At 38.8% G+C, this 15757-nt stretch overlaps 2 protein-coding genes across 10 annotated transcripts in view; both read right to left on the bottom strand.

The window, feature by feature from the left end:
- LOC148644088 (nuclear receptor subfamily 5 group A member 2-like) overlaps positions 1-15757 on the bottom strand; it is a 313041-nt gene that overhangs the window by 104617 nt on the left and 192667 nt on the right. The window lies entirely within an intron of this gene.
- LOC148644090 (nuclear receptor subfamily 6 group A member 1-like) overlaps positions 1-15757 on the bottom strand; it is a 205399-nt gene that overhangs the window by 20790 nt on the left and 168852 nt on the right. For all 4 annotated transcript variants that reach the window (XM_088615250.1, XM_088615251.1, XM_088615252.1 and 1 more), the window contains 2 exons: positions 12348-12578; positions 2223-2278 (listed from right to left, as the gene is read on the bottom strand). In XM_088615250.1, the coding sequence (XP_088471376.1) occupies positions 2223-2278; positions 12348-12578 (287 nt within the window). The remainder of the gene's footprint in view (positions 1-2222; positions 2279-12347; positions 12579-15757) is intronic.

The following is a 15757-nucleotide window of genomic DNA, read 5'->3' as shown; positions in this document are numbered from 1 at the left end:
AGCCCGTGACTTCTGGGCTTCAAAGCTCAACCAAAGCTTATAAAAAACATTCTTTATTCAAAACCTCAAAACCTCAAAGTTGGACACACACTGCAAGTCTTCTATTTCTAGTACAGGGACAGGTGACAAAACAGTGGATAAAAAAAAAAACAGAACTGTGAGTTCTTTTACATAATTCTGTGCTTTGGTGGGCGCTAGTAATTCGCTCTAAACCTTTAATGTGAGTTAACGTTTCAAGCTACGCACAATTTCAGTATCTTCTCAGAAAATCTTCGGCTGTTTTATTCATTTTTATCTCTCTGTAGGCTTAAATACCACAATGTAAACTAATGAATTAACCAAAATGAATGGCAAAATACCAAACATATGCAGAAGGCAGCACGCCTCTCTTGAATACACAATTTTATCTTTGCACAAGGACACACTCTTTAAGAAAGCTATTGATACGAGGAATGTCAGTGGGAAGTCTTGCACTTTGCTAATGGCATATGGGAATTGTAAACAGACATTTTGAAACTACTTAAGTGATTCGGTGTTATGAAGCGCATGATTCAAGAACAGTTTAAAAATTCATTAGCGATTTTCTGTTCATGTCTTACCTTAACAAAATGGAAGGTACTGAAACCATTGACAATGCCTACACAACTGCGTGGACAGAGTTCAGAGGAAGGTAAATTGCAGACTGTACACGCTGCAGTAATGTAGTGCAAACACCTTTTGTGTTGCGTGATTGAAAAGGATTGAAGCTGTATTATGTTCTGAAATGGAGTAGCTGTCCTACATTGACCGGGTTGTACAAGACACAGCATGACAAGTCGTTACATGAATCAATAAGACATTCAGCTGGCTGTTCATGCTCAACATGCTCAAGTCACAGTACACAGCTACAGAAGCCCTCAGCAGAATTCACAGCATTCATTTGGAAAGAAAAGAGAATAAAGATTTCTATTGCTGGATCACGATAATGATACTGGATATGGACCAATACACATCCAAGACCCAGAACCAAGATTTGATTTGATTATTTCAACAATTAACCAATGTGACAATGAGTAAATGGCAAAGGTTTCATTGGTTAAATCACTGTACTTCAGGGAGCAAGAAAAGGTGATGAATTTATCTGTCTAAAGAAGCAACACATATACAAGTCATATGAAAGAATAATGTTTAACTGTTGAGGTTCCTCAATGCTGAGAAAGGCGCCTAAGGGAGACTTATAATTCCACCTTTCGTGCCGATAAATTCAAAGTTTGCAGGAACCGACACCCATTTTGTCCTTATTAGGGCTCGGCTCTGAGGAGGGCAAAACCAGCGAAATAATTCATGGAGTTTTTATGCTCTTAAAATAAACCATAAAACTCAAAAGTGTTCCTTATAACATTTATGTTGGCTGTTGTAATAATACTATCATCAGCATCAAATAAGCTGTTAGAAATAAGGCCAAGACCATCTTGCAATGTAACATGAGCCATTTTATAACAATGGTCACCATGACCCTAAATAAAGAAATAATGGTGTTGCAATCGTTGTCACCACAGTATAAAGGGGTACAAAAGTATTAAAATATCATAAACACTGAAACTACATTCATTTTAATGACAGCAGACCTTCCAAGGCCACTGAGCATGTGTTAAAACTAATCCCATTCTTATCCCATTGCTGTATACTAGTTAGCTGATGTATTGAAACATCTGTTTTTTTGTGCACTGTGGAGAAATGAAATTTGGGTTCAATTCCAGACCGGAGGGACTGTCTGTATGGAGTTTGCATGCTCTTCCCAACGGCACCCGCGTATCCTCCTGACCTTCTGGTTTCTTCCCACAGTCCAAACATGGACACTGGTAGGTTAACTGGTGTCTGGGAAAACTGGCCCTGGTGTGAGTGAATGTGTGTATGTCTGTGTTTTTTGTCTGCCCTAAAATTGGACTGGTGTCCCATCCAGAGTGTATCCTGCTCCGTGCCCCTTGCTGGCTGGGATAAGCTCTGGCTTCTCCGTTACCCAGAAATGGAAGAAGCGGTTTAAAGTTAGACTGCTGGACGGACTAACAGAATGGACAGGAATGTAGTCAGTAAACCCCAGACGGCGCTATATAGTCTGAATGTGGCCACCATTTTTGTCTACCTTGGCTGACATTGTCACTACTCCACAGTGCGCAGCAGTGTAAATGGCCCAAGCAAGATTACAGGTTAAGAGCAAAAGAGAGGAAAATAAGGAGAGTTACCTGGACAGGCCCGATACTTTTGTTTCTCCCTCCTGGCATCCCATCCTCTCTGATTGCTGCGAAGGATAAACAGTGAAATGGGTCAAGAACAGCAGAAACAAGCCCCACCGGGCTCACTCGCATGCTGCATGGTGTCTCCTCAAACACAGCGCTGTTTTTGCCAGTAACATATCCAAGAACATCTTTAATCTCTGTACTTTCCAATGTGCTTGGTTCAGGCAGCAAAAGTTGAAAACATCGATATCAGCGATAATAACTCAGAGACAAGTATAGCTGTACACTGACAAAGCAAGCATATAATTTGGATTTTTTTGTTCCTCCCAGTTTGTACAATCCTTATATGCAGTTAACACAGCACAACAGCTAGAAGCCCCCTTCAACAAAATATCCATTTTCAAAAAATAAAAAAATACACAAGGACCACCCTGCGAAACACAATTAGGTCTATCACAAACACCTCTTCTACGTTTCTATGGTACAAAGCCAATAAGACTCCTTCTAATAAAAAAGTATTCCTTCCTTTAACCAATGTCTGTTGTATATAGTACAACTTCAGGTTTTAGAATTCATGTTTTGGCTTTTAATATTATTCAGATAAAGAAACTCAGATGTGCCTTTAATGGAATTCTAACGTTACATCGTAAAAATCTCAAAGCTTCTCAGAATCCCAAGGATTCATTGGGTACTGATAGCAAACTTTCTGCCCTGCCGAAACCCCCTTTGTGTGTGTCTGGTCCCCTCTAGTGGTCATCAGTAGGAAAACATCAATGATTTCCCAGCAAGATGCGAGACTCGTAGTGCCCTCTTTCTTCACAGGCTCTATGCCAGAACGTGCTGAAGCTGAGGGAAGATAACCTTCTGAGGTTAGAACAAATCACACATTTTGACCAAAGTTTACAATTACTTCTCTGCTCCCACTGTCCCGTCTGCACGGCCATCAAGAACCACTTTAACATAGCTTTTGGCCTACTGGTGACAGTATCACCAGTTGCCACTAGAAGGCAGCACTGTCCAGGGTAAAGCTAATGTTAACTACAGATTCCTGATCACAATGAGACAAACTATTAAATACCATACTTTACAAATCAGCCTTATTAGTCATTTAATATTCCTTGATAATCTTGAAAAAAGATAAATTAAATTATATAAATGTGTAATAAATGCGTACAGTGTGTCTCAACACCAACACTACGAAGTTGTGTACAAAGTAGGACCTATCGGCTGATCTTGAACTCCATCATTCTGTATGACGCAATACCATGACTATGTCTGTGTAAACACAGCCAGCTGACACTGAGGTATCTGTTTTTGAAATTCCTAACCTCATAAGCAGATTCCCACTGATGCAGACCACCTTGTGCTGCTCAGATAAAGTCTACTTGAGCATCTTCCTTTATAAAGCTATATTTGCAGCTGCATGCATCCTTTCCAAACCCCAGGATGCTGTACATAATAATAAGGGGGAAAAGTATGATAAAAAGTAAAAGAAAAAGTTAAATTAGAACAATAGAAAGCAGGGCAATCAGACCTAGGGCCTAGTAAAAAGGCGAGTTTTGAGTTTAGATTTGAAGAGAGTCAAAAAAAGGAAGGGCACCCCATAACAATGGAACAGCGACAGAAAAGGCATTCAGGCAGCAGACTGGAGCCTATGGGCAGCGTAAACATGGGGGAGTACAGAGATGGGTGATGGAGGCTTATTATCTGAAGCCTTTAAAGTCCGCTAACAGGACCTTTTATCAAACATGTGATTCTATAAAAAAGCAGTGCAGAAGTTTAGGTGTAGGAGTGAATTGCGGATCTAAAACCTACAATTAGCTCCTTTATTGTTAAGGATTCAGTTCTAGTGCATGTGTTTTCCCTCAGGACCAGACCAAGGTGCAGGAGAGATAACGCACAACATGGCAGAAGGCTAGGAAAAAGAGCTCATTATAAAGAGTTTCCTCTGCCACTGAGAAGGTGACTGGAGAGCCTTGTACTTTGTCTTTCTGACGAGCCATTTACTGTAGATGAGGTCATATATCGAAATGGGTTTGCTGAACCAACAGCATTTGTTAACCCCATAAATCTCTGTAAACCTAATCCGGATAACAGAATCTTCTAAACCAGTTATCTATTAACATTAAACATGATTTTAATTTAAAAATGAAAATGTTAATATTCTTGAAGTCCTTTGCCGTAACCATTGTGTCCCATTTATAGAGTAAACGGTCACGCTCTCTTTCCGAATCCAGGTCGAATGAATGGAAACAGCCCTATCTTTCGTAAGATTTGCAGCATGGCTTATCAGAACGCCACAGATAAACATCCTCTAGCGCAGCCACAGCATGGCAAATTGTGGCTGTCATCTGGACCGCCTCGCACTGAGTGCGATATGAATTCAGCTTGCAGGCCAGGCCCAGGCGATGGGTACGGTCGATTAAATCCACCTGCTCCTGCTGCAGACACGCCGAAGCAGACACAGCACACTTCACCTCCTCTACAAACCTCTGGTGTCGCAGCCGCGGAGGCACATTATATGGAGGTATAGGGATAGCCATTCAAAAAGACAAATATCAGCCAGGAGCCCTCAAAAGAAGAGCTGGAAAAGAAACTCACTTTCTTTAAAGAAGGCCCACCCTTTTTTTTTTTAGATTATTCAAATTCCATTGCCTTGACTGACGGGCTGAACATTTGAGGTACGACTTTCACAGAAGTGCTGTCACCCCTGTGGCCTGAATCTGAATCACTGAAGCACTCCCAGCACTGTTTCTCTACGGAGAACTCGGAGTTCTCCTGTTAACTACGGAGTCTCGGTGAAGGCCATTTTAATCTTTCCTCCTTGATTTCCAAGCGGGGGGAGTAATTGTTCCCAATCTTTCACCCCACTCACTCTGCTGCACAGGGAGACTACTAGTATTATGATGTTACAATACTATAGGTGTATCCATCCATTAACAGAAAACTCCTTTTTCTTGGGAAGGGTTTCCTCTGGTTTCCTCTGTTTCCCTCCCACTGTCCAAAAACATATTGTTTGGTTATCTGGATTCTGGAAAAATGAGCCCTGGTGTGAGTTTGTGTTGGTCTGTGTCTGCCCTATGATGAATTGGCGTCCCATCCAGGGCGTACCCTGCCTTGTGCCCACTGCTTGCTGGGATAGGTTCTGTGAGTAATATATAATAATACAATGCTAGGGTGTAACATTCTTTACAGGAAACATGCAAACAAATAAGTGTTTACAGACTGTAAAAGAACAGTACATGACAATTGTCCACTGATGGTATAAAATATGGTCTTATTATTCCTTGTATTCTGCATAGTTATTTTCATCCAAAACAGCTCAAAAGAGGTCAAATAAATACAAAGCAGTAAGATTGCTGTAACAGTTTTAATGTAGTAATACCAGAATATTATTTTGACCTTAATAACACTGAATGTTCACTATTTGCATACATTTTGTATGGTAAATACCTTTGTCTTGGACAGCATTTCCATCAAAGTATTGCAAATATTTATAATTATCACAGAAAAACCTTATCTCTGGAGTTCTGCAGGCAGAAGGTATTATGTAGGAACTTGCTGTTGCTCTAGATACATTCACATTATATCCACTATAAAGAAAGGGAGTTTTATAAGGCTTTAAAATCCCAGTGTGTGTGAAAGTACTGATAATGTCTAAAATGAACAAAGCCTCCTCGCATCTTTTAAGGTATGCATTCGTTTACATAAGCAATTTTCCAATGGGGAAGTTGGATACATTACAATGCAGCTGGCTACACGACTGATATAGGCGATAACTGTTTTGTGATCTATAGATGATGATAATAATAATAATAATAATAATAATAATAATAATAATAATAATGGTGACTCCACCTCCACCAGTGTGCAGCCTCACCTGGCAGCTATAGTGCACCAGTATGCTCCTCACACACCAGGTATTAGTGGGGAGGAGAACAGAGTGATGAAGCCAGTTCAGAGATGGGGATTATTAGGAGGTAAGGGCACTTTCAAGAAATCAAGGCCAATTATTTGCCTTCTAAAGAGAAAATGAAAGTTTCAGAATCTCACACTTTACAGGCAGTTTCTGGGAGAACAATGACTTCTATTCTTGAAAAAAAAAGACAGGTTGAAACGATACTTGATGTTTATAACATGCAATTGAATTAAATGAAGGATCAGTGGTAACTGGGTATTTAGTCAAATGTAAAATTTTGAAACAAGGAAATAGCATTCCTAGTCATTCAGGAATATACATGTTGCCATCAACTGTAAACCTGAAAGAGCTAAAAAACATACAATATATCATAACATACTTACAGTATGTGACTCTACAGCTCGTAATTACAATTTATAAACATACATTTTATTTGAGACACCTTTATTTTACCCCCCAAAAGCCTTCTAAATGTTGCAGAAATAAGGCTAATCATGCCATTACTGTTGTGTTATTTCACAATACAAAAGCCAGAACATTTTTACAGTGCATAAAAATGTTTTTCATTTATAAACTTAGCATTTATAAACCCTAACCCTTAAAAATGATATTTTATAGGTCAAAACTAAATTTGTAGTTCCTATCTTTGTCCACTAGGTTACACTACAGCTCCCATTCAAAGAGCTTCATTGTTCCTGAAAAGAAACCTGACATTGTCTAATCACAGAACTGCAAAATTACTCTGAAGGAATTAATCACATATATATTCTTTTTAAAATGTTTTATTGTGCAATACTTTATTTTTTTTAGAAATTGAACAGCATCACAAATACGATTACTTAGCTTATCCTACAATAACTGAAGTAGTAATTTTTCTCCCTAACCAAAAGTAACAATTCATACAGTAGGTGGTGAGGGTGAAAACAGCATACACAGATCTTATAGTAAAATAAAACAAAATTTCTCATATTTAACACTACTGCTCTTCAAAGACATGGTAGTGGGCTAATTCTTTTCACAACAAGCCATGGCCTTTAAGGTTGTGATAAAATTGTGAGTTTCTAATTCTATCCCTCCAGGCATCACTAATCATTGATGATCATATCATGTACTTTGCATATCAAACGTCTGAGCAGAAAGCAATCTCCATCTGTGATTTTACTGGAATCTTATCTCTCTTTATCGGGATCAAAGCAGTAAGAAACTTCTTCTCAAACAAGCCGCTAAATTATAATACCTTAAAATGGTAAATCAGTAGTGAAATTAAAACCATGAATACCATAAGGATCTCAATATCCAAAATGATGTCTGGCAACATCTCTTAATTTCTTTGCCAGCAGAGCTTGGCACTGCAATGGATCCCTCGATTAAATGCAACACCATAGAAGTAAATTCATGAAAGTTCTATCAAATTCACAATATCTCATGCATCCAGAACAAAATCGTTTATGTATCTAAACTCACTGCCAACTGCAAATAAAGCAGCTTAAGAAATTTAAAAGACTAAACTCCACATAGCAGGAAAGGATGCTTAAGTAAAAAAAAAACATTGCTTTTCCATTAAAAGTCCATCTCTTGGGATGGTGGTGTTCGTGTTTTTGTAACACGGTTTTATTATATGAGGAGTGACAAACAGCGTGTCTTGAAAATGCCCTTAATTGAATTTACGATAAAGTGGCTCTGGCCTCATCACACTTAATCATGGTAAATGGTGGAGGATTATATAAAAAAAAGTGAAATAATGATGCTGTTCATTAAAATAACATGTCACTCGCATGTAACCTCAAAGAGCCAGAGACATGACCTTGCCCGATGTTAGACAAAAAGCATTCTCTCGCGCAGTGTAGTCCAATCGGGGAATGGAACAAAAGGTCTTAGCCATACGGTTGACTCTTTTGGCCTGGGTAAAGGAATAATCCCAGAGCAGCACTGCTTCTCAAAGGTGGCCCTGATAATTCCTTGAGGCTCTGTCAGACTCGGTTTCTGTATTTCAAAGCAAAATCTCAATTCTCTTTTTTTTTCCCCCTCAAAAGAAACACTTTGGACAGCCCATTAAAAAAAGCCCCCGTTAAACAAAGAAACAGCAACTTTCAGAAAAGACCGTTTTGTCACCCCACAGGATAGTGAGGCTGGTACGATCCGTTTCACAGTACGAGTTTGGCTTACATAAACAATCAATGAAAGATGTATTAAAAATCACATCCCGATAAATATGCAACAGTAGCATAAAACGATACATATATCTAATTGAAGACCAACTAAAAAAATACGTGTCCAACCAAAATGTAAAAACAAACCCACATTGTGGTGTAAATTCCACAGTTTTGATTCATAAGTGAAAAATCTGAATCATCCTTTAGTGAGCAGGCTGGTTTTAACTATTGATAGCACTCCAGCATCTTCTCAACATTTACTAAGATTAACATGAGGGCAGCGCAACTTGTCTGTTAAGTAAAGTGGAGCCAGACCAGTCTCGCACAGGAATGCCTCCCTGATTCTGTATATTTACCCACATATTTGGAAAGTGACACATTAACTGTCAGAAAAACATACGCACCCTATTTGCGTGCCACTGTTGTATGTGTCATATAAAATTGGAAATAAAACTGCCATTGCAGAGCAGTTCATCTGTTTCAGATTTTAGGAATTTCAAATGCCTGAATTTCAGGCATCACAAGGTGATGGGATGCTTCATCCTTTCTACTCTGGGTAAATTGCCTTTGATAGACACAAGTTATTTATAACCTGTCTGTGTGTCTGTGTCTCGGAGAGCAGGCGGGGGTATCTGAAAAGACTAATTCCTAATGCAAGAAATTGTATATGGCCAATAAAGTGATCTCTTATCTCTCTCTTATCTCTTAACTTTCCACTTCATCATCACAATTAATACAAGTGTCTGCGGTTTGAAGTACGGAACTTCAATCTATTATGCAAAATGATATTCCCAGATAAAAAAAAATGTGATGTTATGAATTACAAGGTCTTTCCTCAGAAATGGGATGAAAAAATAGAAACCAAAAAACAGGAAAACCATAGCTTTCAATCCACAAGAGGGGGCCCACAAGACCACAGTCCTCAAAGTGGAAAAACAGAACAGGCTTCATTCAGAAAGCTTCGAAACGTTTCTCCTCCCCAGTTTTGACATGTCGATATCTGCTTACTCAAAAGTACAAATACAAGTAAAATCAGTTTGCTTTTTCAAAATTAAATGAAACTTTGCTTGCCTTCACATAGAACAGGGAAGTCGTCCTTAAAGCCTTTTAGGTTCAAAATAATTTAGTCTGGGTAATAACAGAGTAACTCTAACCTGTCTCTTATTTATGGTACTACAAACAACCTCAATTTTTAAATGAAAGAAAACAAACACAAAACCACTTCCGAAAAAGCAGATGCCACACTGCCTATGTTAAATCTCTAAGGATTAAAGGGTAACAAAGACCTTTTACTGTGACAGGTGAAGGAAATGTGCCTCTGAAGTCACAAGAGCTTGGTGCAAACAAACAAATCGCAGGCAGGACTATTTCTGACAAGGTGCTTTGCTGCACTGAATTAACTTTTTTTTATGAATCCCAGTCGCTGCTGTTGACTGTGTTTGTGTATTTATTATTAAACCGCAGACAGCTATAGATGTGAACATGTGTGGATAGTATTAACCACACCCTTCAATGCTGAGCAACAATCATGACAGTGCTTTTTTTTTCTGCTGTCATAAAAGATGTATTCTTGTCCTCAATAAATAGCCGGTTTTAGTCTCATGACGAGCATAATGAGAGGGCAGATATTGATCTCAGTGCCACAACACCTGTGGTTAAATTATCCTAGCCTGGCCGTGACCCTTACACAAAACCTTGGTGGTCTTACATTTCACAGCACAGCCCCCCATTATCTTAGGCTACACAGCAAGCATTCAGTCTGGAACAGGCACCTACATTCACTTCTGAGAATACTGTTTTAACCAAAATACAGCACTCACAATCACAACAAGGAACGCTGACAAACGTAGATACATTCCTACCTTTTAAATACTGATTAAATTGATAGTTCAAATAATTCACCTTAAAATCTCAAGCGATCTAGATTGGATTTACTTCCAGCCAAATTCGCTGACCAAGGAATATGAGTAATGAGCCACAGCTTTACATCAAAATAGGTTATTATCTTCATCATTACCCTGAGACCTTTATATTAGTATACCGCTAGAAATCTTAACTACTGCTCTTCTGTGTTTTCCATTGTAATGAAATGGATTGAGCTGATGTTGTATTAGACTTGAGGTTATATTTCACAATAAACAATCTTATTCACAAAATTTGCCCTTCATACATGAGCATGGTTATTTTCAATGCAAAGACACATGTAAAAGCCCCTTCTAAATCTACAGTCACTATAAAATAAAGCTTGCAAATGAAATGTGTTCAGAAAATGTAATTTATCCCTACACTCATTTTCACTAATGCGGCAGAGTACATCAAAATGCTAGAAAACCGTGTCTGTCTCCCGAAGTAGCCAATTAAACTGATGAAAACCCAACTTAATCTAGAAACAACTGATTATGCAGCTATCACTCTGAACGAAGATCACAGTCTCCCAAGACTGGCTATGAAACTTAAAAAGTGTCAAAGCCATCTTAATAATTTATTACAATAAGTTATGTGTGGCGTACATATAAATGCTAAAAATAGGCAAGCCTGACCTTACATTAAGCTCTCAGGACAAAGGGATCAGAGTAGAGAATAAATTACTCTTTAGGCACCAGTTCTTCTCTGTCACATACAGTTACATACATACTCAAAAATAAAGTTAACACAACGATAACAAAACAACTGGTAACTAGTTTTATAAAACCACAAAATACGCAGCAATGTTGCCTGATGAAATCCTTCATCTGTGAACCTTTTACTTGTCTGTTCAAAAAATACATATAAAAAAAAATAAACACACAAACACAGCCCTCGATTGCACATGCTGCAAGAACTGAAAATAATGAAGTGAAGCCACACAAAAATAATTCTTTCACGTCTATATGTGGGGGAAAAAAGCATATTTTGGAAATATTGTTCAGCAGTGCGTTGATTATACTAGTAAGGCCCAGGTTCTAGTTTCCATTCTAGCAGTAATAGACCAATAAATACAGATCATTTTAAAACAGTTGCAAGATGTAGTGGCATACTGAGCTACACCTGTTACTGACCTAAGCCAATGTGCTTTCAGAGAAAGCAAAAGCAATTACTTATAGGTTAAATGAATGAGAGCAACGTCAGGGGGTCTGTTATGGGGCAGAATTGGATATTCAAAATTAAAGCAGAAGCACAACCATTCATAACATTATGTCAGTGAAATGTAAATTGTTCTATAATAAAGATCCTGTTCAACGTGGTTCCTTCATTGCTGTTTTTGTGGTGTGTACCAAAGACATTTCACTTTCCAGTACACCTCCCAGACTCACACTTCAGTCACTGGGATGTGCAAACAGTGATTTCCCTTATAAAGGAAACCCAAAACAAAACTCCCTTTTGACTTTAACCTGGAATGAACACACTATCGTTGGAACACAGCAAAATGTCCTTTACATGATCTGATTCTGCAGGCTACTGAAAGGTAACATGAGTAAAAAATTTATTTTACTTCATAATGACACTTTACAGTATTTTTCCTTATTAAATGCCACAGTGATTTGTGAGCATGACATAAACTTTGTTTAAATATGTCGTTGTAGGTGTTGGGTTCTGAAGAGAGACTAGTTAGGGTTTTTTTTTTTGCTTATACTCCTGCGCATATTCAATTTGAAGTGACTTTATAAAACGGGGAATTTAGGTGAAGAAAATGTCGGCCTGTTTTTAGACCCGGGAAATTCATTTTCAATGATACCAGGGAGACACTGACAGGAAAGCAATTCCTAATAAAGCAAACAATCTCTGTTCTTCTCCCGATATATTTTCCTTCTACAACAGCGACGATGACTGCAAGTCAATGTCATCCTGAGTTACAGAAACCTACGGGGCTGGAATGAGAGAGACAGAATCAAACTGTCAAAATATCAAACCGCTTCGAGCTGTATTCCGAGGAGCTATTCAGAGTAGCAGCATGTCATCCCAAATCATACTCAACGCCCCCCCCCCCCCACAACACATCAAGCCTCTTCTCAACACCCACGCAGTAAAAGCCCAGACGGGGAAACAGGTGTGTCCTGCTCAGGTGAGCCTTTCCCTTACCTTTGCGGTTCATCCCCATCTGCAGACACTTGAGCAGCCGGCAGTACTGGCACCTGTTCCTCTGCTTGCGGGACATCTCACAGTTCTTGTCCCTGCTGCAGCGGTAGACTCGCTTGTTGCAGATGCTGCGCTTGAAGAACCCTTTACACCCCTCGCAGGAGATGATGCCATAGTGCAGGCCTGTGGCTCTGTCTCCACAGATAAGGCAAGTTCGCTGATCAGCCTGATCATCTGCAAAAGAAGACGGATTTTCCGATTACGTTCTTGTGGAGCTTGGCGGCGTGCTCTGCGCGGCAAAGATAACAGATGACTTGACCCCACATTGCCCCCAGTGCACAAACTTCCTTCAATGTGTTCTGGGTCTACCTCATTCAAACAAAATATTAGTTTAATTACAAAGAGTACAACAGCCACCAAGGGCTATATGGTGACGGTTGTCAATAAGTACCACAGGATCTATATCCACCGCAAGACCTCCTAACTATCTCATGAACTCATGAACTGTCTCATCTTCGGGCCTGAAAGTCTCTGCTGCACATTTTTGGACATCGTTCACGTGTCTCTATTGATCTGGAAAAGATGACCTGTGGGGGTCTTTGTCCGCCCCTCTGCTTCTGCATACATGAAGGTTCTGCAATGTTATTTTTGCTTGTGGCTAGAATACGCTTTGCATGCTAGGTTTTGTTCTGCAGACATGAATAAATCTGAATATGAAAACCTTCGGAAAGACAACTTAAGGGTCTTACCTGTATACGTCTATCAGCATAATATTAAATACTTGTCAGGGTCCTCTAATGACTTATGCTTTGTTTCCAACCAATTGTGTGTCATTTTAGTGGTCAAAACACACTTACTCTTTCTCAAAGAAGCAATCTACATCACAAACATGTTTCTGATATGTCTGTTCAGCACTTGAGAAAGAAAGGACGCAATCTTCTGCTACAGTACATGTAGCTCTTGTGTACAGACACTTGCTGTTGTCACTGATTTTCTTCATTGCACATTACAGTTCTAAATTGTTTACAGTAAAAAAAAATTGCCTTTTGCAATACAAATTTTAGGAAAATAATCAATATACTGCATAGTAATATGGGGTTAAAGATAAATAGGAAAACCAGTATAGAAAGAGAAAATATACTATCAATAGTGTTTCACGCTATATTGGTAAGTGCGCATGAAATGTTTACATTCCTTTAGTGAAAGTAGAAGAAACTCCTCCTCTTTAAATGACTTTACAATTAATTCAGAACACAGACGTATATGAAAGAAACCTTGATCGAGAAATAATGTGAGTTCTGATATGTAGGCAACACTGTTTTGCAGCAGTTATTTAAGTATGTGAAATGTGATGTGAAAACATATTTAAAACTGAGGCAGAAGTATCCCCTAACACTGGGTAATATATGTTAAGTCTAGTTAAGATGGAAAAATGCTGCAAAAAGCCCTTTTTCAGTAGATTTTCAGTAGTCTCTTTAACTCTTTTGTCTGGTAACGTCCGTCTTGCAGTCTTTCTGGGGAAAAACCTAAACCATGATGTAGGTGCATTCAGCCATGCAGCTGCAGCATGGAAGTCAGACATTCGCAAAAACGCACATGTGAGAAAGCTAAAGCCTTCACATTTACACACCTGACAGCAGTGCATTGCAGTTTCCACTCCTAACCAATATACTCGACAGAAGTATATTAAACAATTTTTGACAAATCTTCCATTTATAGTATTCCAAAATTCTACAAGCCTGGTTTATGATTTTTCTGGATTTTAAAATACTATACACCTGGATTTTATGCAAAATCAGTTTTGTATGTATGCTGTACATATGAAGCCCTGATCAGTAGATGCTTTCTATTACAAAAAGGAATTCTCCTATACCTCTGTATTTTTCTACAGTGAGAGCCGCGTGCAAATTACATTACTTCAAGGCAACAGGGGCTGTCACATTAAATTGGTTAACGGAAACACATTTGAACATTCTCGTGTTGACAGAATAAGGCTGAAGAGTAGCTGAACAGGATTCTAGGTGACGTCTAATAACGCTAATAGACAGAGTTGCCAAAATAAATGAAATATGAAGCAGATAACAAAAGCAGATGACTTTCTCGGCCTCCACTGCAGTCCCATTATCTCAATCTGACCTGCTTCTGTGTTTGGTTGTGTGAGCTGTGAAGATCTTCACAAACAGCACAATATTTGCTTGGCCTCCTCACATTCCCAAAATCTAGAGATAAAAGGTCCTAAAAAACACATTAGATTGAAAGAATATCCACAAACTTGGAAGAGGTAAGTACAGATTGCTTGGTAAGTCTCAATACCTATAACATCACTCTTACTGCCCATAGTGCAAATCACTCACAGTTCTCTCTTATTTCACCATGTTATTTTTTGCTCCTACTAGCAGCTAAAAAAATCAAAGCGAAATTTTGCTTTGACAAAGTCAAAGTACTAGTGCACCAAGCAGAGAGGCAACAGCTACTGGTATACATCTGTGAAAAGCCAAGGAAGACTGGAACAAAAAAAAAAATTTTTATTTGGGCTACTTCAAAACTGGAAGTCCTTGCTTTGACCCTAAATCAATACACGACTGTAAATGAGGGAGGGGTCAGGCATTTTAATGCAAAACAGATGTAGACAAAGGTTTTGATTTTTACTTTAAGAACACATGCAGCAGTTGCTTAAAATAGTGTGGCGAATTATACAGTACTTCAGACTTGAGGTTAGCTAATCGACTACAAAGGCCCATGGAACGCAGAACTGTGATTATGGAAGCCTAAATACGTATCTCTTGAGTGAAAATATATTTCTTCACCCTGCAGTAAAGCACGGTCCTTTCTGTCACAAATCGCCGATCGCTGAAATCTGTCTAAAAGTACAATGAACTGCACACGTTTTCGTCATAAAATAGTATATTATTAAATAGGATGTATTCTGATATACAAAGAGACCACAGGGTGGAGTTGTGTTGGTCCTTTTCCTTCAGCCAGAACACTCAGCTTATTTGACAAGTTGGGAGCCCTTAAAATCAAACCGACTGTTCTACGCAATGAGAAAATGATCCATGAAAAAGTCTTAACACAGTGGCTGGAAGGGATTGTTTTTCTGCAATAAATTTCAGCTTTGTAAACAGCACGATTTTCTCAGTAACAAAAATGCTAAAAACTGGTTTTCTAAAAAGCCATTTACACTTTGGTGTGTATTTGAAGCATTTCATGGTTGTACCCGGCAAACATTAATGTGACTGTTTAAAAACTGCTGTGAACAAAAATGCAGGGCACAGCGAACGGATATGGGCCAAATGCCCTGTTGCACAGATGCTGAAAAAATGGGAATGTTACAGTACATGTGTGCAGTGATTGCTGGAGGCCTCTACTCAATCAGTCAGGAGTAAACTAGGACCATACCCTCCACTATTTTA

Source organism: Lepisosteus platostomus, chromosome 21 (genome assembly GCF_059453375.1).
Source record: "Lepisosteus platostomus isolate fLepPlt1 chromosome 21, fLepPlt1.hap1, whole genome shotgun sequence".
NCBI classification, from domain to species: domain Eukaryota; kingdom Metazoa; phylum Chordata; class Actinopteri; order Semionotiformes; family Lepisosteidae; genus Lepisosteus; species Lepisosteus platostomus.
The sequence above is the reverse complement of the archived record's forward strand: the minus strand, read 5'-3'. Positions and strand labels throughout refer to the sequence as shown.